The sequence below is a fragment of the Pelobates fuscus genome, chromosome 6, assembly GCF_036172605.1.
Source record: "Pelobates fuscus isolate aPelFus1 chromosome 6, aPelFus1.pri, whole genome shotgun sequence".
In the NCBI taxonomy this organism is placed as follows: Eukaryota; Metazoa; Chordata; class Amphibia; order Anura; family Pelobatidae; genus Pelobates; species Pelobates fuscus.
In genome coordinates, this window is record NC_086322.1 from 129,647,019 (window position 1) to 129,670,159 (window position 23,141).

The 23,141-nt window shown below is 39.1% G+C and overlaps 1 protein-coding gene across 1 annotated transcript in view; it reads left to right on the forward strand.

The window, feature by feature from the left end:
- Positions 1–18,334, forward strand: part of LOC134614455 (TNFAIP3-interacting protein 3-like) — a 69,633-nt gene extending 51,299 nt beyond the window's left edge. Inside the window, exons 3-4 of the mRNA XM_063458251.1 lie at positions 11,115–11,175; positions 17,801–18,334. Coding sequence (XP_063314321.1) covers positions 11,115–11,175; positions 17,801–17,823 — 84 coding nt within the window. The 3' untranslated portion in view covers positions 17,824–18,334. The remainder of the gene's footprint in view (positions 1–11,114; positions 11,176–17,800) is intronic.
- Positions 18,335–23,141: the final 4,807 nt, after the last annotated feature.

Consider the following 23,141-nt stretch of genomic DNA (forward strand, 5'->3'; position numbering starts at 1 on the left):
TGGGGGGCCAAGGACAATGTTTGGAAAGGGCCTGGTGGTTTCTAGTTTCACCTCTGCAGACATACCTGGAAATTATTGAGGAATAGAGGGGGGGGGGGGCTCTGCACAGTAAGAGGTAGGAGTAGAAGTAACATTAGTGGCAGAGGGTTAGTAAATCCCTACTACACCAGATACAGCATGTTTTTATAACTACATAGCACTAAATGACAATGGTTGGTTGCCTAGCGCTGTACAGAGTGAAAGATGCAGCTCCATGGTGCCACTCCACCCACTCCGGATGCTGCTCTAGGTTCCGTCCTAGCCTATGTAGCCTTACATTCGCCCCTGTACCTGGCTTATAAAATAAACACATGCAAAAGTAAGGCTTTGAGATTTTCCCTCAATTTATTTGGTTTTAACAGTTTTGTGCATTCGATTTGTGGATAATTGTTTTTGTTTTGTTGTGTATTGAGTTTTAGTATTATGTCTTTAATCCATCTTGTTTTAGTATTATACTCTAAAATCTTAACATTGACAATTTTCTTTTTGTTTTACTTGTTCTCTTTGCTAGAATTTTTATCTTATTTTGGTATTAGCTGTAATTCATCCAACTGGGATACAATATTTGGTTATAAATGCTTTACATACAGGGATATTTACTAAAGTTAGAAATCAAATGAATTCAAAGTATTTTTCTTTTTTTTGGTCAATATGGATGCATAACGGACTTAGAGAATGTTTCAAATGTGACAACTTTGTTACCTTGAATTTGAAATTCATTGTAAATTCGCAATTTAGTGAATAACCGTCATAGTCTAGGACTCTAGGTCATGATGTGCGTACAATTATATTCCTAAAGTCTTAAATGTAATATTAAAAAGTGTGGTTTTAGAGGTTAATTTTCTTGGTGAGAAATGAAATGTAACTTGTCCTCTCCTGCTTTATTACATAATGATTTACATCACCTAGTTGTTAGAACCTGATACACTTAGGGTTTTAAAAACTGAAAAAATTATAAAACATTATTACGAAATAAAAGTTGTATTAAGGGAGAGGAAATCATAACTATTTTAAGTAAAACTTGTTACTATGTAGGTGTTTGTAAGTTGATTTTGGCAGATGAATGGCATGTTTTATGCACTCACTGAAAGTGTAAAACTAATTTAGAGCAGTGTTTTATTAGCTTGTCTGCAATAAGCCACAGATTTGTCATATATGACAGTAATGCATTGTTACCATCCTAAAACATATAGCATCTCTGACTTATCACCTCTGTCTACAGTTTTTACTGTCACTGATTTTATGAATATGTCCCTCTCAGGTCCACTCTTCTACTCTAATTGTTTCCTGCCATTATTCCCTACTTCTTACCAGCATACACATTGCTCTGACCTCTAGCATCTGTGTTACCAAGCAAGTTTCTTTCCAACTGATTCTAAGGTTTTATATAGTTTGCTAAGTTTTTATAACATTCTGCTTTTTGGCATCTCCGATTGTCTTGTGAATTTACTCTGGACATCTAACATCTAAATGAAAATGAAACCATTTTGTTTCCATGCAGTCTGTGCCAGTCACAGTCAGGGGAGGTGTGGCTAGGGCTGCAGAAACAAATGTGATTTAACTCTTAAATGGGAGATGATTGAGCTATGCGACTTCAGAGGAATGATTTACACACAAAAATTGCTTCAATTAGCTAAAGCTGTTTTAGTGACTGTAGTGTCCCTTTAAGCCATGTAGTTTTCTACATGATGTGTAAGCACTAGGGAGCCTATTAGTACATCTGGATAATAAACCAATTTGTTCCAAACATCTTCCATTTAAACATTATGGAGGCCTCTGTGCTCTTGTGAGCATGCCATGCTTGTTTTAGTTGCAGGCAGTTCCTATGATCTCATGACTTGGGTTTTGCTGTAATATGTATTTACAGCTGTGAGAAATAATATAGATAGGTGTCTGCCTGTCCAAATCATGCCCAATCAACTGAATTTACCACAGGCAGAGTTTTTATCTTTTTAAAATTCTGTTTTTTTGCTTTGTCTTTATGGGATATTAAGTGTCAATTTAATGTGGAATTTTTTTATTTTTTTTTATTGTAGCATAAGGCTGCAACATAAAAAAAAACTGAAAAAATAAAATGTAGAGGTCCAGTGCCAAAGCTAAGTTCTCCTTTTACCCCAATCCTTTTACATTGACTGAAGGGGAATCATGGGCGACATGGAAGGGTTTTTTTCCGCCTCAGGATGTCTTTCTCCAGCATGATGTTTAATGTGCACAGAATCTATATTTGTTCTTACTCCTGTCTGTCTAATGATACCCCCAATAAGACTGCCAGAGGTGTACAACAATGGCATCATTTAATAGTGAAATGCTACACATACAGACTCCAGGTTTCACGACCACTTAAAATCACTGAAGTGGTCATGATGCTTGGAGTAACTCTTTAATCATAAAGAGTCACAAGAGTCTATTCACTTGACTTTGAGATTTGCCAGTTTCACTACTTGCTTCAGTAGATCATTATTTGTTGGATGTACAAGAGTCATCATCTATAAAAAAAATGCAGTCATTTAAAATGCATCTAAACAAGTGATGTACCGAACTGTTCGCTGGCGAATAGTTCCCGGCGAACATAGCGTGTTCGCGTTTGCCACGGCGGACGAACACATGCGTGGTTCGATCCGTCCCCTATTCGTCATCATTGAGTAAACTTTGACCCTGTGCCTCACGGTCAGCAGACACATTACAGAAAATTAGCAGCAGACCCTCCCTTCCAGACCCTCCCACCTCCTGTACAGCATCCATTTTAGATTCATTCTGAAGCTGCATTCTTAGATAGAGGAGGGAAAGTGTAGCTGCTGCTCAATCGATAGGGAAATTGATAGCTAGGCTAGGGAAAATCAACAGCGTGTACTCTGCCAACCTCTGCCAGTGCACATTGCCACTCATATCTGGTGTCACAATAGCGTGCATTTAAAAACAAAAAACTTTTTTCACTGTTATAGATTGAATAGCAGTTAGTTGTCTTCAAGCGGGTGTGTCAGGCCTACAGCGTGTACTCTGCCAACCTTTGCCACTGCACAGTGCCACTCATATCTGGTCTCACAGTAGCTTGCATGCATAGTACCACTTATCCAAAAAAAAATGACAGGCAGAGGCAGGCCACCCCGCAGGGGCCATCGTGGTCGTGGTGCTGTGATTCCCTTTGGCCCTAGAATAATGCCCAGTTTGAAAAGTTTGCCACCTTGAAAAGTTCTGAGGACATAGTTGACTGGCTAACACAGGACACCCAATCTTCTACAGCTTCCGCTCAGAACCTTGACGCACCATCCTCCTCCAGCTTAGCTTCGGGCACCTCTCAAGATACCACTCACCCGCCTGCCGCCACCACCAACACTAGCACCACAGCCGCTTCACTTGGTATGTCAGAGGAGTTATTCACACATTCGTTTGAAGAAATGAGCGATGCGCAACCATTATTGCCAGAGGATGTAGATAACAGGGATATGTCTCAGGCAGGAAGCATTACACACATGGACGTACGGTGTGATGATGATGATGTTGTATCCGCTGCTGCGTCCTTTGCTGAGTTGTCAGATACAAGTGAAGCGGTTGATTATGACGATGCGTCCATGGATGTCACGTGGGTGCCCGCTCGGCAAGAAGAAGAACAGGACGAAAGTTCAGATGGGGAGACAGAGAGGAGGAGGAGGAGACGAGTTGGAAGCAGGGGGAGGTTGTCGCAAGGAGCTAGTGGCACAGTCAGACAGCATGCATCGGCACCCGGGGTCAGCCCGACAGCACGCCAATCAACGCATGCTGTGTCCACCACCAGAATGCCGTCATTGCAGAGCTCAGCAGTGTGGCATTTTTTTTGTGTGTCTGCCTCTGACAACATCGAAGCATTTGCAACCTGTGCCAAAAGAAACTGAGTCGTGGGAAGTCCAACACCCACCTAGGTACAACTGCTTTGCGTGGGCACATGATTGCACATCACAAACGCCTATGGGATCAACACATGAGTACAAGCAGCATGCAAACTCAAAGCCACCATCCTCCTCCTGGTCCAGCATCTTCAGCCATGTCAACCACTGTTGTCCTCCTTGCCCCCTCTCAACCATCCTCCACTCCGTCTCTTGCCTTGAGCAGTTCCCGCTCATCTGCCCACAGTCAGGTGTCTGTCAAGGACATGTTTGAGCGTAAGAAGCCAATGTCAGAAAGTCACCCTCTTGACTAGCGTCGGACAGCTGGCTTGTCCGAACTATTAGCCCGCCAGCTTTTACCATACAAGCTGGTGGAGTCTGAGGCGTTCAAAAAATTTGTAGCTATTGAGACACCGCAGTGGAAGGTACCTGGACGAAATTTCTTTTCACAAAAGGCAAACCCCAACCTGTACTCGATTGTGCAAAAGGAAGTAATGGCATGTCTGGCCCACAGTGTTGGGGCAACGGTCCATTTGACCACTGATACATGGTCTGAAAAGCATGGTCAGGGCAGGTATATCACCTACACTGCGCATTGGGTAAACCTGCTGACGGCTGCCAAGCATGGAATGCATGGCTTTGCAGAGGAGTTGGTGACACCACCACGACTTGCAGGCAGGCCTGCTGCCACCTCCTCTACTCCTCCTACTCCATCCTCTTCCATAACCTCCTCGGCTGAGTCCTCTTCTGCTGCTGCATGTTGCTCCACATCAACGGCACCCCTCCAGCTCCCCAGGTACTATTCCACATCCCGGATACGGCAGTGTCATGCCGTCTTGGGTTTGACTTGCTTGAAAGCAGAGAGTCACACCGGACAAGCACTCCTGTCGCCCTGAACGCACAGGTGGAAAAGTGGCTGACTCCGCAGCAACTGGATATCGGCAAAGTGGTTTGTGACAACGGAACAAATTTGTTGGGGGCATTGAAGTTGGGCAAGTTGACACATGTGCCGTGCAGATCAGGAGCGATCTGATCGTACAACGCTTTGTGCATAAGTACACAGGCTTACAGGACGTCCTGAAGCAGGCCAGGAAGGTGTGTGGCCATTTCAGGCGTTCCTACACGGCCATGGCGCACTTAGCGGCCATAGCGGCGAAACAACATGCCAGCGAGGCGCTTGATTTGCAACAACCCGACACGTTGAAATTCAACACTCCTAATGTTCAACCGCCTGCTCCAACAAGAAAAGCCGTTAATGAATATTTGTATGACCGGGGTGCTAGGACAGCCTCTGGGGAGCTGGGAATTTTTTTGCCACGTTACTGGACGCTCATGCGCAATGCCTGTAGGCTCATGCGTCCTTTTGAGGAGGTGACAAAGTTAGTCAGTTGCACCGAAGGCACCATCAGCGACATCATACCATTTGTTTTCTTCCTCGAGCGTGCCCTGCGAAGAGTGCTGGATCAGGCCGTAGATGAGCGTGAAGAGGAAGAGTTGTGGTCACCATCACCACCAGAAACAGCCTCATCAGCATCGCTTGCTGGACCTGCGGCAACGCTGGAAGAGGATTGTGAGGAAGAGGAGTCAGAGGAGGAATGTGGCTTTGAGGAGGAGGTGGAAGACCAACCCCAACAGGCATTCCAGGGTGCTCGTTGTCACCTATCTGGTACCCGTGGTGTTGTACGTGGCTGGGGGGAAGAACATACCTTCATTGAGATCACTAAGGAGGAGGAACGGGAAATGAGTAGCTCGGCATCCAACCTTGTGCAAATGGGGTCTTTCATGCTGTCGTGCCTGTTGAGGGACCCTCGTATAAAAAGGCTGAAGGAGAACGACCTGTACTGGGTGTCCACGCTACTAGACCCCCGGTATAAGCAGAAAGTGGCGGAAATGTTACGGAATTACAACAAGTCGGAAAGGATGCAGCATTTGCAAACTAAATTAAAAAGTATGCTTTACACAGCGTATAAGGGTGATGTCACAGCACAACGGGAATCTAACAGGGGAAGAGGTGAAAGTCATCCTCCTACTCCCACGACCACGCCGGCAAGGACAGGACGCTTTAAAGACGTGTTGTTGATGGAGGACATGCAGAGCTTTTTAAGTCCTACGCATCGCCACAGCCCTTCGGGATCCACCCTCAGAGAACGACTCGACCGACAGGTAGCAGACTACCTCGCCTTAACTTGCGATATCGACACTCTGAGGAGCGATGAACCCCTTGACTACTGGGTGTGCAGGCTTGACCTGTGGCCTGAGCTATCCCAATTTGCGAAAGAACTTCTGGCCTGCCCCGCTTCAAGTGTCCTGTCAGAAAGGACCTTCAGTGCAGCAGGAGGTATTGTCACTGAGAAGAGAAGTCGCCTAGGTCAAAAAAGTCTAGATTACCTCACCTTTATTAAGATGAATGAGGGATGGATCCCGAAGGGACTGACAGTGGGCGATACATTTGACTAAAAGAGGCCTGATGAGATGAGCTGCCTTGGGCTAAAAATGGTCCACACGCTGCTGTATTTTAGCTCTGAATGACGGTTGACTTGCGTGACTTATCCGCCACCAACTAGGGTTCAAGCCGCAATGTTTTAGGGCACTTTCTGCCTGGGAAACAAACATCATTTTTTATGGCCGCTGCAACAATACCTAATTTTTCAAGCATGCATACATGCCTAATTTTTTGGCCCTCTGGTGCTGCACTGTGGCTTCAAAAACCAAACCAAAAAAAAGGCACATAACAGGGATTAAACTGATAGGAATAGTACTACTTAACACACCACTCCTATCTGGTGGCACATTAGATTGCACGCGCAGTGCCCCAAATTTGAAGTAGGAGGACCGACCAAGCATCTTTTTCCATCTCCCGGTTCCTAAAATCGATGCCATATACACGTCCCCTGATAGGGCGCCAGCTCGTTATTCTCTTGGGCGCCAGCTTGTTATTCTCTTTTTCACTTCACTAGGGACACTTTACTGCACTATGGGCACTTAGACCCACTCTTTGTCTTGCACACTGTTATTCCTAGCCAGCATCTGTGATGGGAAATCAGGCAGTCATCTAAACGTTTAGATTGAGCTTTAGCTTAGAACACCCTTGAAGGTGTTTAAGGAGATTAGGGCTAGTTTAGAGGATTCTTCTTAGACCTCTCTGAGTCTTTATAGCCCTTTTACCTATCCAGCATTTCTGGAAACTAGCTAAGAGAAAGGGTGTCTGTGTGTCTGTGATACATTTAACTTTATATCACCTTATTGACACTTTAGCACTCCGGTCTCCATACTCTCTGCCTATACCCATCTATTTAGAGGGAATTTCCTTGCCCCTGCCAATATTATATAATAGGTAATAGTATTACCATTATTACACAATTAGGTCTCTGAGGACAGGTGTCAATCCATATCTGCCAAGTGACCATATGTAGGGGGAACAGTCCCTATTCTGCTCTGTGTCAGTGTATATCAGGGGCTCTGAGGACAGGTGTCAATCCATATCTGCCAAGTGACCCTATGTAGGGGGAACAGTCTCTATTCTGCTCTCTGTCAGTGTGTATCATGGTCTCTGAGGACAGGTGTCAATCCATATCTGCCAAGTGACCCTATGTAGGGGGAACAGTCTCTATTCTGCTCTGTGTCAGTGTGTATCAGGGATCCTTAGGATAGGTGTCAATCCATGTCTGCCAAGTGACCCTATGTAGGAGGAACAGTCCCTATTCTGCTCTGTGTCAGTGTATATCAGGGATCCTTAGGATAGGTGTCAATCCATATCTGCCAAGTGACCCTATGTAGGGGGAACAGTCCCTATTCTGCTCTGTGTCAGTGTGTATCAGGGATCCTTAGGATAGGGGTCAATCCATATCTGCCAAGTGACCCTATGTAGGGGGAATAGTCCCTATTCTGCTATGTGTCAGTGTGTATCAGGGTCTCTGAGGACAGGTGTCAATCCATATGTCAAGGTGTCAATATGTCATATGTTAGGTGTCAATCCATATCCATTGTGATTTAGGAATGTTAGGTGATTTCTGCCCTTTATGGATTAAAACCAGACTCTGGATCAACTGTGTAATTTTCCATGGGAGTTTTGCCATGGATCCCCCTCCGGCATGCCACAGTCCAGGTGTTAGTCCCCTTGGAACAACTTTTCCATTCCTTTTGTGGCCAGAAAGAGTCCCTGTGGGTTTTAAAATTCGCCTGCCCATTGAAGTCAATGGCGGTTCGCCTGGTTCGCCGGTTCGCGAACGTTTGCAGAAGTTCCCGTTCGCCATTCACGAACCGAAAATGTTGTGTTTGCGACATCACTACCCACAAGCAACTTATACATTAAAAGGAGTAGAGATAGGGGTAACTTTAAATGAAAAGGACTTGGGAACAATTATAGATGACAAACTAGGCAAGAGTATGCAACACTAGTCTGCTATTGCAAAAGCAGTAAGGTGCTGTCATGTATAAAAAGAGGATATTGATTAAATGTAATTCTCTACTCAAAGAGGTTGTCATATCAAATTCTGTAGATATATTTTTTAAATGCATGGATTCCACACTTCTTTATCCTGCAACTAGGTACCTCTATCTTAGCTCCCTGTCAATCTTAGTTACAAGCCCTGTACTTTGCACATGGATGTCAGCATGCAGAAAGCATACAGAATTAATCAGTAATTAAACAGGTTTGTTTTTCTTAATCTGGATTATGATGTAACTGGCTATATATTAAATATAAATTTTAAAGGAAAATGAGCATCTCATGAAAAAATGTTCACACGACGTATAGGTGTTTTTAAAAAATGTTTTATTCGCTAGTAAACATTTCTTAAGATATAGCTTTTATTTGAATATTAACATACCTCCAAAGTGTCCTATTTTGGGACCAAATCCATCTGTCTCTCTTTTCTGTCATATTGCCATAATTTGTAGGAGCTCAGTATTCTTGGTGTATCTGAATCAGAGCTTCACAGCAATAATACTTACAGTCAGGGCCGGACTGGGAAACAAATTAGGCCCGGGCATTTTTCAATCAGAGCGGCCCCCTAAGAAGGGGCCAGAGAGGGTATGTTTTGTCATCACTAATGACAAGCACGCCCCCTCTCAAAGTTAGCATGTTAGTTCAATGCGCAGAGCCGCGCTGAAGAGCTCTGGCATTAGAAAAAGGCCCTGAATTTGTTCTGCGCAGCGCAAGCAAATTTAATAACATGCTTGCGCTGTGTTTGCTTTTAAATTGTCTCTGGTGTCTCCACAAGTGGGATACCAGAGGACAAAAGGGCCAGGAAAGTGTATGGTGCATGAGGGTTATTTTATATATATATATATATGTATGTGTGTGTGTGGGGGAGTGTGCTGTGTGTGTGAGCGAGGGTGCTGTGTGTCTGAGGGTGTGCTGTGTTTGTCTGGGTGCGCTGTGTGTGTCTGGGTGCGCTGTGTGTGTCTGGGTGCACTGTGTGTGTCTGGGGGTTCTGTGTTTATCTGGGGGTGCTGTGTGTGTCTGGGGGTGCTGTGTGTGTCTGGCTGCTGTGTGTGTCTGGGGGTGCTGTATGTGTCTGGGTGGGGGGGGGGGAGATCCGTTCTGCCTGTGGGTGGGGTGCCATCCCTGGTGGTCCAGTGGTGAGAGTGAACTTTAGCCTGCAGGCTAGAGTTCACTCTCGCGAGATCTGAGTGTTGCCGCGGTAACGCTCAGAATCCCGCGAGAGGACCCAGCGGAGCTGCTGGCTAGAGCTCCGCCGGTCCTCTCTCCTCTCTCCCTCCCTCTCCTGCCGGCGACCGCATCTCAGTGCCTGTGGGCCGGTGAGGCACACAGAAGATATATTAAATGTGTATAGAACTCAGTCTGTGTAAAATACATACTTTGTTCTTGTTTAACAGCAACAACCATGACTACACCCCTACTCACACCCAACATTTAGAATGGACAACTTTATCTTTATTTTCAAAGTTGACATATTTAAAAAGAAATGTAACAAATGGGATAATACTGTTGTACAAGTAATCGACACTCACCAACCACATTGTTTGGTAGAAATGTTTTTTTTAGGCAAATTAACTAACAAAGTCTTGTCATTTAGAGTCTTTTTTTAGATTAAATTAAGTTACTTGAAGACCTTCACTATTTACAAAATACCACATTTGGGGAAAAAAAAATACAGACTTGGGGGGAAATAGAATTTTAGGCTTGCTTTGTCTGGCTATCAAACATTATTTATTGATGATCAACTAGGACTGCTTTTGAAAAATGCTGCTAACTTGATTCACTAAACTTCCAGTGATCGAGTAAAGAAAATAAACAAGGAACTACAAACATTTTCAGAAAGAACTGGGATCCAAAGGACCCCAACTGAACTGGGAGGTCTCCCTCCTCATTCCTCATCACAGCATATACTAGACTTGTAAACAAATTACAATAAGCCAGTTTGTACGAATCAAACTCGTTTTACTCCACACCTGAATAATTCAATGTGTTTTGGATAGATCTGTGGAGTCTTATTCTATCAAATTCCAGATAGATCGATTTTTTATTTTTGTTTGGGTTGAGTTTGATATTGATGAACCAGCTCAAACAACATTTTGCACAAGTTGTCTTGCATGTACTCTGAGGGAGCTGCAGTGGGACCTAAAAAAATAAACTGCAGTTATGACACATTTGGTTAAAGTTCATTTAACCCCTTAAGGACACATGACGTGTGTGACATGTCATGATTCCCTTTTATTCCAGAAGTTTGGTCCTTAAGGGGTTAAGTTCATTTTTCACAGAACTATCTGACTCTAAGGATATTAATTACTCAAATAACTATAGGGTGCGTAACCTATTAATGGTATAATGGTACTACAAACTACACATTTGTATATACAGATAATACTGATAAGTACACCACTTAAAATGTTTATTTTTACTGTGTTGGTTTTTGGCTACAGCTTCTTTCTTGTTCAAACTGTCCCTTTGTCTCTTTTGTGTGTTAATTAATTGTTCCAATATGTGATTTATGTAGAGCAGCTCGTGGTATATATAAAATGTTTATGATGGGTACAGACAGCCAAATCTCATCTCATGGGAGCAAAAAAAACAGCCCAAGGAGTTATAACAGTAGATGTGCTGAGCCAAGAAGGACTGAGCTAAATTACTTCTGTACGACAAACAAAAAGTCTTTTAGTATGTTTATACTTTGAGCTTGCTGCTGAGTTTTTGTTTGAAGTATTCATGAAGTCCATATTGTTGTAATAATCTTTTATTATTCTGTATAGCCAGATTACCAGTGGTATGTTCCAGGACAGCTTCCTCCAGATGTGCGGCAGAAGGAGAATGGTAAGAAAGCAGCTGTGCTGAGCCCCCTTTTCAACTTTGCATTTCTCGATAAAGTCTTCGTAAGAAAAGCTCATTTAGTGAGCTGCAAGATGCGTTGTTTATTTAAGAGGTTTGCTTTTTAATTTGTTAATCGGCCAGACTTAAATGTGTGGCAGAAATAGAATTATCTAATAAAAAAAATGATGTAGTTATATAAATTTTATAACAAGCAGCCATAAGACAGAAGTATCCATGTAGGGATTGAGATGTACTGGACTAAACAGGAAAATATGGGTAAATGATTATCTTTCTTTTTTCTTATGGTTTTCTTTCATCAATGGTTGGATTATTGAGTGCCAAAATATTGGAATATATCGAGGTCATCTGAGTGGTGATAACTTGTTGCAAAAGTGATGAATATTCACAGTTTTTGCTCTGTTCAGATAGAGGGTGGGCAATGGGATGTGTATTGAAGGATTACAAAATGACATTCGTTTGAGATCAAGACGCAGAGGAACAACAGGAGAACATGAGGTATGGAGAGATGGTAAATAAAGTGACATTGAGATGGGGTAAGATATTTTAGGGTAGAGATAATGACACTAGGAAAACAGAGATGAAGAGACAGGAATAAAATATATGTCTTAACGTAAATGATTAATGGAACCAAAAACCCTGTGTGGAATTCAGTTACCTTTTTTTTCAGACCCACTACATCCATATTTTTCATTAAAAAGTTATTAGATCAGAACAGATAAGCGAAAGTCCAAAGTGTATGTTAGAGAATAATCTGAAGTGTAAAACGATAAATTATTTAACTGTCTGAGCCTCAGGACAATAAAATTTGCAAATGTACCATTTTCTAAACTCTCATTCAAATAACCCTCCTGTGCAATAATGGCTGGGTAGATTTGAAGGAATGCTTGGATCTAAATTGATAGAACCATCATCTTTAGTGTACACAGGCACAGTGGCCTAACACAAGACAGAATAGGAGCAAATCAAACTAATGAAAGCAATCTAATTCCACCTAATTCTGGCTGATATTTAGAGAAAATCATGAGTGATAGAAGGCCCCAGCTATCTGTAAATTCTGACACTACATTGGCATAAACACGCCAACATCTTGTGTACACCATATTGGAAATAGAGCTCATGCATGGTTTACCTCTCTGGGCTCATCAGGAGTGTACAATTACCATAATAACTGTAATAGTAAAGTTTGTTTAAGCACCCTGGAATATGTAGTTCATATACACAGCCAGAAACTTTTTATTTAAATGTATTGAGTTTTTTTTTTCCATTAAATTATGAATTAAAATATGAACAACACATTTAGCCTAACTATTGCAATTCACGTTTTAATTTACCAGTTCAGTTTGGTAAATCATTCAGAGTTTTTCTGAATAGTAGGAACTGCTGGCAATTCAAAGTAAATTCCTTCTGTTCTCCATTCAGCTATTTTAACCTTAAAGTTATTATTCAAATTAAATGAACTCTGAATTCCCGACATTTACACCTTAGTGAGTAATCTTGGTAGTGCACTAGTCCAGATATTTGCTGATGATGTAGAAGTATCATTTTTTAATTCTCACAAATTAGGTCAAATCTGTATTTGTAAAAGAGGGTGAAGCATATGAGGGGGCAGCATTATAAGTTTTTACACGAGAGACAAAAATCCTTTATCCAGTACTGCATCAAAAGTACTATGGACCATACCTCCTAAGATAGATCGATAGATAGACAGACAAGCAGATCGACAGACATATCTGGAGATGTAACAAAATATAATATGTTATCAAGCTGAATAGTCTATCGTAAATCAATAAACATTAAGTTTAAGTATCAAATCCCTTGGAAAAATGTAAACTAAAAATAAACTGGTTTGAAAAAATATAATCCAACTCAGCTCATTTTTTCAAACTTAGTATCTAATGAAATGACCTGTCAGATATATAAATAATGTTATCAGAATCATGTTGTTAAAATAAATTAATATATTAATAACATCAGCACAACAGGAAAAAATGACCACAGCAGATTAACCTTTGTTCTTTGTACCTGCCATTTGCTCAGATGGAAAAAAATTCTCAAATTATTACTCTTTAGTGGTTACATTTTGTGTGAAAAACATCATAGACACTGTCAAACTGTACACATCTTTATTTTATTGGAAGTCATTTCTATTGATTTATCGTATGATGAAATATCTGGGATTTAAATTAGATCTATAGATAATTATCTGCTTATCCAGGATCTTCCTAACACTAAAGGAAACATAGAAAAGGTTTATCATCTGACATGTTTTAAAAAACCTTGATGCTCAAATTTTAAGTGTTTATTTATTATTTTAAAGTGATTGACAACCTAATTGGAAAGTCTGATCTAAACAATGAAAAATCCTACGACGTTCTAATAACTTTTAGAAATGAAAGAAATACCCATATAAAACGTGAGCAAGTACTTATCCAAGAAGACACAAAATACAATAGATGTGTTTGTTTAAAAATAGAAAAACAAAGGGTATTTAGAATATTAAAAAACTATAACATAGGAAGTAAGGCATTCAAATACTTGACATGAAAGGCATTATAACTAAAAAAATAATTTTATCAGAAGCATAAAATACGATCAGATAAATTCTTCTTGAAGTAGTTTGATATAAATCTAATCAAAGTCATAAAGAATTATAAATATATATATATATATATGTAGATTTTTCTAATTTATGTATATATCAACATGGATGTTGGATCAATTTGATTTAGATCCTCAGACACCTAAACAGAATATTGATTTGTTACTCATGGACACATGTACAAAAAGAAATGAATCCAGAATAAAGCCTACATTACAGTTACTAGTGCACTCACTTCTTTTGAGCAAGTAAATGCTCCCGGTGGGAGTCCCCAAGGATTCTATGAACTAAACTGTAATAAACCTCATAGTAACTAGTATGGGTTTTAGAGGGCGCTAATAATCCATATAAATGTTGTTTAATTCTTCCACTATCTTCTTCATCTCCTTGTATTGTGGAATATCACAATGTGCTAGGGGTCCTCAAGCCCAAGGCCAGAATTCCATGATCTACATAAGATCAAGGGACACTCATCAATCAATGGTAATTGTGGACCCTAAATACGTATTCTAGTAAGAACATGCACTGGGACTGGAGAGAGAGTGTTGGAAGAGGCCTGAATTATAGTGCAGAGTGTAAATTAAACTAGCAGTTACTCACTATCCAACTGAATCCTCTCTCAGTAACACAAGATCACTTACTAGAAAAGTGATCACATACTAAGCAATACAATATGGTAATTTTAGATTAAATTTTAAACTGTTACATAAGAAGTTGTAAAAAACTCATACATATTTACTGCTTTTTCTTTACCTAAAACACTGGTTAACCATTTATTAATATCAAGGTGTAAACAAAACACCCAAATAAATATAGAATACATGTAAACTTTGTACTTTGATAAATAATAAAATCACATATAAAGAGGAACTACGAGGAAACATGGGAAACATTGACTCAAGAGGCATTGTGAGTCTTTATAGCCAAGGGAAAAATGTCACTTTTCTAGAATCAAAGACAAATATCAGAGCTACATCATCAAACTCATAACACATTGCTCTATCCAGCAGATACCAAATGCATGCGGAAATGCCAAAACTTAAACAAATTAAGTAAAGGCAACAAGTCAAGGCTGAAATTCGGCCTGGTTGTATTTCAATGCCCTCTTGTGGCCACAAATTGAATGGCACAGAAAATAAATGTTGCTGTTAAGATTTCTCAAATAAAATCTCAAAGTCCAAAGCATTATTTTTTATAGTTTTGTTTAACATTTTCTTAATAGATATATTGAAATCATAACAATAAAACCTCCATTAATACCTAATGCCGAGAGATCGACCTAGGGTATGCACTTTTATACATCTAATGTAATAGACATCAATTATAGACGGAGACACAGATTGTCTATGCCTATATTTTATGGAATTTTCTATCTTTATGAGGAATGCCTCTAATAAAGTAAATTTAAAAGAATCAAATCTCTGCTTGGATTAAGTAGGATACAAGTTACATATATTTGTATTTTCTATTTTATATATATATCGGGACCTACACTATGGAGTAAACTACTCAGTGGAATTACCTGGATAAAGGAACTTTTAAAGATTCACCATTGGACTTTGACAAATATTTTTTTAAATAAGTTTGGTTTTACATTTTTTATTTTTTATCTTTTATTTTTTTTCCCAAATTTGGATTGTGTCATATTTATCAGAGTCTGGATTTTGATTGTTGGCTAGTTACTTTATTATAAGTAACATGTTTAGAGAATAAGGGTAATCCAGAGTGTTTCTCCATTAATACTAGCCTCCAGACTGGCTCAGCAGATAATTGTAAAAAATATGTAGAAACAGCACATTTTCACCAAGAACTGTCACTTCTCTGGAAAATATACCATAGAATAAAACAATGGAAATAACCAAATAATTAGTGTCAACCTTTTTTGTTGGTGCTCCATTTTCTTTTAAATTTATATTAAAGATTTAGCAAATGACATCACAATCCAGTTCTGTCCCGGGCACAACCAGGGCACACATTTCAAAGGAGAAGGAGAAACAGAAACGTTGTTTCATATCTTCTCTGATCTGTAATGTTACAGTATTCTCCTCACTATTTAGGTGACTGTTCTCTTTAAGTCTTTAAAAAGGTTTGAAAGGTACGATTTACTTATCTTACTTCCAACAACACAATGGTCTTGCTGTGGCCGCCCTACCTCTCTGGCTGATATCATCAGTGTAATCATTTTCGCCAATCCAATGCTTTCCCATAGGAAATCACTAGAAGGCTAGTGCGCATGTGTGGCAAATGCAACACTGCACCAATAAAATGCTCTCTATAAGAAGCATTGATTGAATAACGGAGTCTAGCTAGTTTATTGCAGTGTAAGCACCTTTAGTGGCAGTCAGGAAGGCTTTAAAACAGCAATGTTTTGCAATGCAGCGTTAAACTGACAGGGGCTCTACATCCAGACCACTTCATTGAGATGAGGAGGACTGGGTGCCTGTAGTACCTATTTAATAGACACAGTGCACATTAAAATCAAGCGTTATTCTTCCAACATCAAATATGGTGTTAAAAGAGGGAAGCCCATAACTGGAGTCCTGTTGGTTGGGCTTATTCACTGCCCATTATGTGTCTACTCTAAGTAGCACACATGGGTAGGAATGTAGTTTAATTGAAGGAAATAATAACAGGCAATAATACTAGGAAAACAAGCACAGTGACCTTCAGAAGACCACAACTGGGAGAATTTTCTATTACAGTATTAAGGGAATTGCAAGGCAAGATGTAGATGTTGCTTAGGGGAGACTGGGTTGTACTGAGCTGGTGGCAAGAAACACTGGACAGCCATTCCCTCTTTGAAGGCAAGCACTGTCACTTGCTTGGGATCCTACCCAACAAGACGTTGTGAGGCTGTTTTCTATAGACTACAGAGAGGGAGAAAAAAAGCATGTCTGTTGTCAGATGTGATCCATCTGTGGGATGGAGATTTCCACCAACCTGTATACACAACATTGCCTTTAGCACTAAATATGTTGAAGAACAATGCTCCCCAAAGACTGGCTTATTATCAATGTTTTGGTAATGATGTGAAAACTGTCTCACCCCATTGTCATGTATAAAGCACCAACAATTTTCAAAGTGATTGACAAAATAATTGAAGGGTTTTACAAGCTCGGATGTAAGAGGTGAGAAAACCAGCATTGTTGAAAATATGAAGATTATGTCACCTAGACAGATGATATCACTGGAAATTACAAAGGATTCATGTTGCCTGTAAGATCAAGGGGCACTACCAGAAGAGCCAACAGCAGATGATATAACATTTTGAAGTGAGCTAGACTTTATGCAGGAGTCATTTGCAGAGATATTGAGTAACTCAGGGGAAGATTAAAAATTATAATAGGATCATTTTCTTTAAATCAGACCCTTAATGTTCTGTTTCAGCTACTTAAGAAAATCAATTTAGCTGGACCAGGTTCTTCTTCAAAACTGAAGCTTAGCCTAATAGTTTCTAAAATAACTACTTGTTTCCCAGGCCTTGTGCAGCTCTATAGTTTTACACATAGCAGAAATGGAATATCCATGATCTTGGTTGGCCAATAGCCATGTTACTAAACTCTTGGGAACTTATGTTTGGTCAGATTTAGTCTGGTGAAGCCTCCAAGTGTTAGCAAACTTAGTAAACACTGAGTGCCACCTTTGCTTCAGCAGGTTAACTCAATTTCAGCAGTGCTTTTGTAGATGAAAAGGAACATATGCTAGCTAATGTTAAACTTAAAAACTACTGACAAAACAATTAGAAGTTGAGATCTTGATATTTTGGAATGAAGTTAGACCTTTTCCAAAGGCTTTTCATGTGTTGCATTTGATTTTTTCCTTACATTTTAAAACTAGACCCTATTTACTTTACATAGAGTGATGACAAAAATATGTGTCTTCTAATTATACCACTATTTCTTGTTTCCTGTTTATCCTTTAATAAAATGGACTATAACAGTGTGTATTGTGCCTTCAGATTGTTTTAATAACTTAAAAATGCTGTTGATGTGTTGTTTTTATTTACAGGTTCTTCATTAACGCATGATTAAAATGTTAACTAACTCAATATTGTCCCCTGTACGGATAACCTCTGAAGCCTTATGAAGACAAACATTTCGAAGAGGTGATAGATGCTGAGGTGGTGCATGTCATTCTTAAAGATTAGACATTTTTTCTTCTATGATTCCAGAATGAAACTCAAAGAAACTTGACAACACCCACAAGGATAGAATATGAAATACACTTGGTTTTCACTAATTTGTGATCAGTAAGGGAATCTAGCACACATATCAACATTACCAATATTTTAATATACTTAATTTCAGAATGCCTAACTGGATTCTGGACTCTTTTTATCCTCAGTATGGATGTCTTTCTTTGGCCAACAATCCACTGTTTGACTTTTGCAGGACCACAGGCATCAGCAATATGTAAATGTGTGTGTGAATTGTGAAGTACGTCTTTTGACATTTTCAGTCAAGATATTTTATTTGGTAGAAGCTCAACTTAAAATGGGAATATTCTATAAACTTATTATAAAGATGTAGTAGTTCCCTTTCCATATTGTCTCTCTATTTAATAATTTTTAGTTTCTAGATGTGCTAAAACCTGTTATGTCTTGTTATGCAACCATACTTCAATCTACAAAATAGTCAATGACAAAACTGTTTAATTGTTAAAGGAACAATACAGATTTGGGGAATACAAGCATATTCCGTTTTTAGATTCAGACCCTCCCCCAAATAAAAAAAAAAGGGGAAAATGGTTTTACTAATTTTTTTTACAGTGCTGAGACTCATCCACTCAGCCACCTGCTCTGCCTATGGTAACATTGTACTCCAGGTAGTCTCTTCTTCATCTTCTTCAAATCCCACGCTTCTCATAAGGAAGCATTGGGGATGAGAAGTGCATGCACAGTAAGCTTTGCATTTATCCATTCAAATGCTCCTCATAGAGAAACATTCAATCCAATGGTGCACTATGATTATCGTTAGAAAATGCTCAACATCTTCATGCAATGCCTGTGGATGTCGAACGTCACAGAAGCACCCTCTAGTGGCTGTCAGGAAGACAGCCACTAGAGATGAGTTTAGCCCTGCAATAAAAGCTTTGCTGTATCTACAAGTTGGCCAAATTTTACATTGCAGGACTAAAACTACATGGCCTATACTGATCCTTTAAAGTACTATTACATGAATTAATGGCACGTTAGTATATATTCTAAATATTTATTGGAGCCATCATACTGCACAACCCAACTAGATTTAAAAACAAAGTGTTCACTTGTTTAAATATTTAAGGTGTTTTTGTGCTTTTAACTATGACATTTTATATTATAGTTTAACAATGTATTGTTGATGTGTTAATGCATTGAAACAAAATATGACTATAGCTGTTTATCTTTTGTAACTGTTTATTATATGAGTTCATTCTTGTACAATTACAATAACAATAAAGCAAGCATTGTAAACACATTTGCTATTTTTTATTGTTGCCAATACATTAAAGTAGTTAGTATCATATAATCTCAAAGCAGCCCAAGGGTGAAGAGATTGAAATATCCCTTGTGGAACGTTTCCAGCAATACTAATGCGATCAGTTGTCTGAAAGAATATCCCGGCTGGAAGAAAACATATGATTTCCTGTTTAGAGCAAAATAATTTGAAGTCACCAGTCATCCAGAAAGCAAATTGAGTAAATGCACATATTCATTTTTTACTGACCATTTTACAATATATTTTATTGCTCATCAGTGATTTTAGCCTGCATATACTATATTGACGTATTATGTGCTCCATTGATGCACATCACACTGCATAGAAATTAACTTCTCAGACCTACTCTATACTTTAGCGGCTCTGAGGAGGAACTTAAATGGCAGCCACGTCAATTTTTGCTAAAAGGAGTGAAATCTCTCTGTAAAAAGTTCACTAAACAGATTTCTGTGGACTGAAAGAACAACCTGCAATGTCTTTTATTATACAGATGAATATGGGCAATATTATGAACATTTACAAACATTATTTTATATATTATTTCCCATCAATATTATTAGGTTCAGTTCTATTTTTTTAATGCATACTCTGTGGCAAAAAAAAAAAAATGCTAAGTCTGTTTCCATGAAAAAAAAAAAAATTGCAAGATAAAGATTATGATATTACCAGTACATTTTGTATCCCTTTAATATGTCTGTAAAGTATGAACAAACAAATGTTTTGTACATATGTTAGATATATTAAGATATCCCTGAACAGCAATGTATACCACAAACAGAATGCAAATTAGAGGTATATCAAATGACACAGTAACTATGAAATTGGCCTTTAATCCTTGGAATAGAGACAATAATACAAAATGTTACATATGAAGTAAAATGAAACATATTTTTGCACAGCGATGGTTGACCACACAATTGCACACATAATAATATGTTTCTAAAATACATTGTGCTTTGTATACAGTGCTGGTGGCTGCATTTATGTAATCATCTGCTGAGGCATTTAACTCCTTTGCTGGGGGGAAAAAAACAGCAAGTAGGAAAATAGTCAGAGGAGCTCCGTACCTGCTGCTCTCCAGAGCACATTAAAAAGTGAATACATAATGCTAAAAGAAATCACACCACTGCCAAGCTCTTTAACCTTCCCCACACCGCCAAAAATTTCGAAAACACAAAGTCCTGACTCATTTTAGAAAACATAACATTGACTCTCTACATCAGGGAATGTTACCAGTGCGAGAATGATGACGATTCTGAATATACTGGGTAAAGTGTTCATAGCACTTAAAACTTGGATATAGCTCCCTAAAACACACAAAGGTTATCTCTTGTATAAGTTGAAGGTTCTATTGAATTAACACAAGTGTATAGGATCATACCAGCTGCTCACTTCCCCTGTGGACAAAACTTAGTTCATAGCACATGAATCTGGGTATGTCTGTAGGCTATTTTTCCCTGACAATCATACAAGATCAAGGAATGTGCCTTTTGAGATTTTTCTTTAAGATTTTATGGCAATAATTCTTACCAAAATGGGTCATTGTTGTCCACACCCTTGCAAGACTCAAATGTTCTTTTCCCTCACCCGGCTAGGTTTACCTAACATTGTTACTTCCCATCTTGTGTTCATATAACATAGTCACATAGTCACATAGCTGAAAAGAGACTTGCGTTCATCAAGTTCAGCCTTCCTCACATATGTTTTTTGCTGTTGATCCAAAAGAAGGCAAAAAAAACAGTTTGAAGCACTTCCAATTTTGCAACAAACAAGGGGAAAACATTTCTTCTCGACCCCAGAATGGCAGTGAGATTTATCCTTGGATCCTTGGATCAAGCAGTTATTACCTACATTGAAAAATGATATCCTTGAATATTCTGTTTTTGCAAGTATGCATCTAGTAGTTGTTTGAACATCTGGACTCTGATAAAACCACTTCTTCAGGCAGAGAATTCCACATCCTTATTGTTCTTACAGTAAAAAAAAAAAAACCTTTCCTTTGCCTTAGACAAAATCTTCTTTCTTCCAGTCTAAACAGATGACCTTGTGTCCTATGTAAAGTCTGGTTTGTGAATAGATTTCCACAAATTCTGAAGCTTTGAGTGCATTAAACAGATCTATTCCCAGCATTCAGTCTCGACTAATGAGGGGTGGGGGAGGCGATAATTATTTTCAGGAGTATTGGGGCTACGATATTGGGGTAAAGGGAATCCATGGCGGCGATATATTGGCGGTCCGCCACAACCCACATTTACCAACTGGCCAATCATCCGAGTAAAACTGTCACCACAAATAGAACTCACAACTGCATACAAAATGTGAAATACCAAACAATCACTCAGAATAAAATTATGTTTCACAGATATTGCAGGCATAGGCAACACACTGATAGACTAAGCAACCTAGCTAATTGCCATGGAACCCAAAGCTGCACACACAATTTCTCTTCAAAACAACTGTAAAACTCCTGGTTCTGAAGGACCTCCTGCTGAATGATCACTTGTCTTTTGTCAGATGGCTTACCTTTTTAATGTAATTTTATTATCAACTAACCATGTTCAATACTCCAACTTGCCCATAACAGTAATACCCAATCCAAATTTAACCCAGGATAATATACTATAAAAAATAGAAACAGCATCAGCTTATCTTAATGTATTGGCAAATCTTGTAAACTTGCATAACCTGAGGCTAACTGAATTGCCGTTCATAGACATCTGGTTAGAACACCACTGCTTTACAAGGATAATGGGTTTTTATGCAACATTTTCACACAAAAATATACAGTTTAGCTCTATAGCCTCAAATGTACATCTGTTGCAAACCCACAGATGTTACGGTGCTGAAAATAACATTGTGAAAGGAAATACCTGCTATATCAGTTCAACAGTATAACAGCATGAGAAAGCTGGATATTGCGGCATCTTCTTAGACCCTGATATCTTTTGTTTGCTATGGCAACCTTAAATCACACAGTATCATAAACATTGAAGAACTTGAGTCTACAAGATTACCAGAGGAGCAGTAACGATTAGAATGAAATTAATCTCATTTCACATGCCATTGCTCAGAGAATTTCCTTTCAAAATGTCTGTTTAAATTACCATTGGTGTCTGTACTTTTTACTTCTGTCAATAATAAAACGAAAGAGTAGAAAATAGATTTTTTTTATAATTGTAGGGATTATTGTTGTGTATGATATGTATGATATGTATTCTCAAGGTCTGTACAGTTGTTGGATCCAGACAGGCTTTTATACAGTATGTGTTATTTCAATTAATTATACCCAATTTACACTTTTACCTTAAAAATTGAAATTACAGCCATATTCTATTGATAATTCTCATAATTCCTACTAGACACTTTCCAGTGGCTCACTATTCTATGACATAGTCAGGATGCCTTTACCAACAGAGGAATTAATGCATATCCATCTTTTGAACAGCATGTCCCAAATCCCCCCTTAATTTCCCCCATCCCTTTTCTTTTCAAAATATGTTAAAAGTTAAAAGTTACACCTAAGGGAAAGTAGGGACTATGTTTCTGGTTGTATAACGCGAAGGTTGATAAAAGTTGAGGAATTGTGGTGCTTTAGTCAAGCTCCACTGTCTTTGTCAATTTTGTTATTTGTCCTGTATCTGTTACTCAGCTACCTCCAGCACTGCATCATATCCTGTATTGGCACATCACTGCTTTCTCAGGGACTGCTCCTCACAGATCGCACATGCAGAGGCGTAACTAGAATTTACTAGGCCCCGGTGCAAAAATTACCCTGCGGTCCCCCTCCCATGTGTCTCATTCCCGCGCCCAGCCCCCCCCCCATGTGCCTCATTCCCTATGCCCCACAGCCCCTCCATGTGTCTCATTGTTCC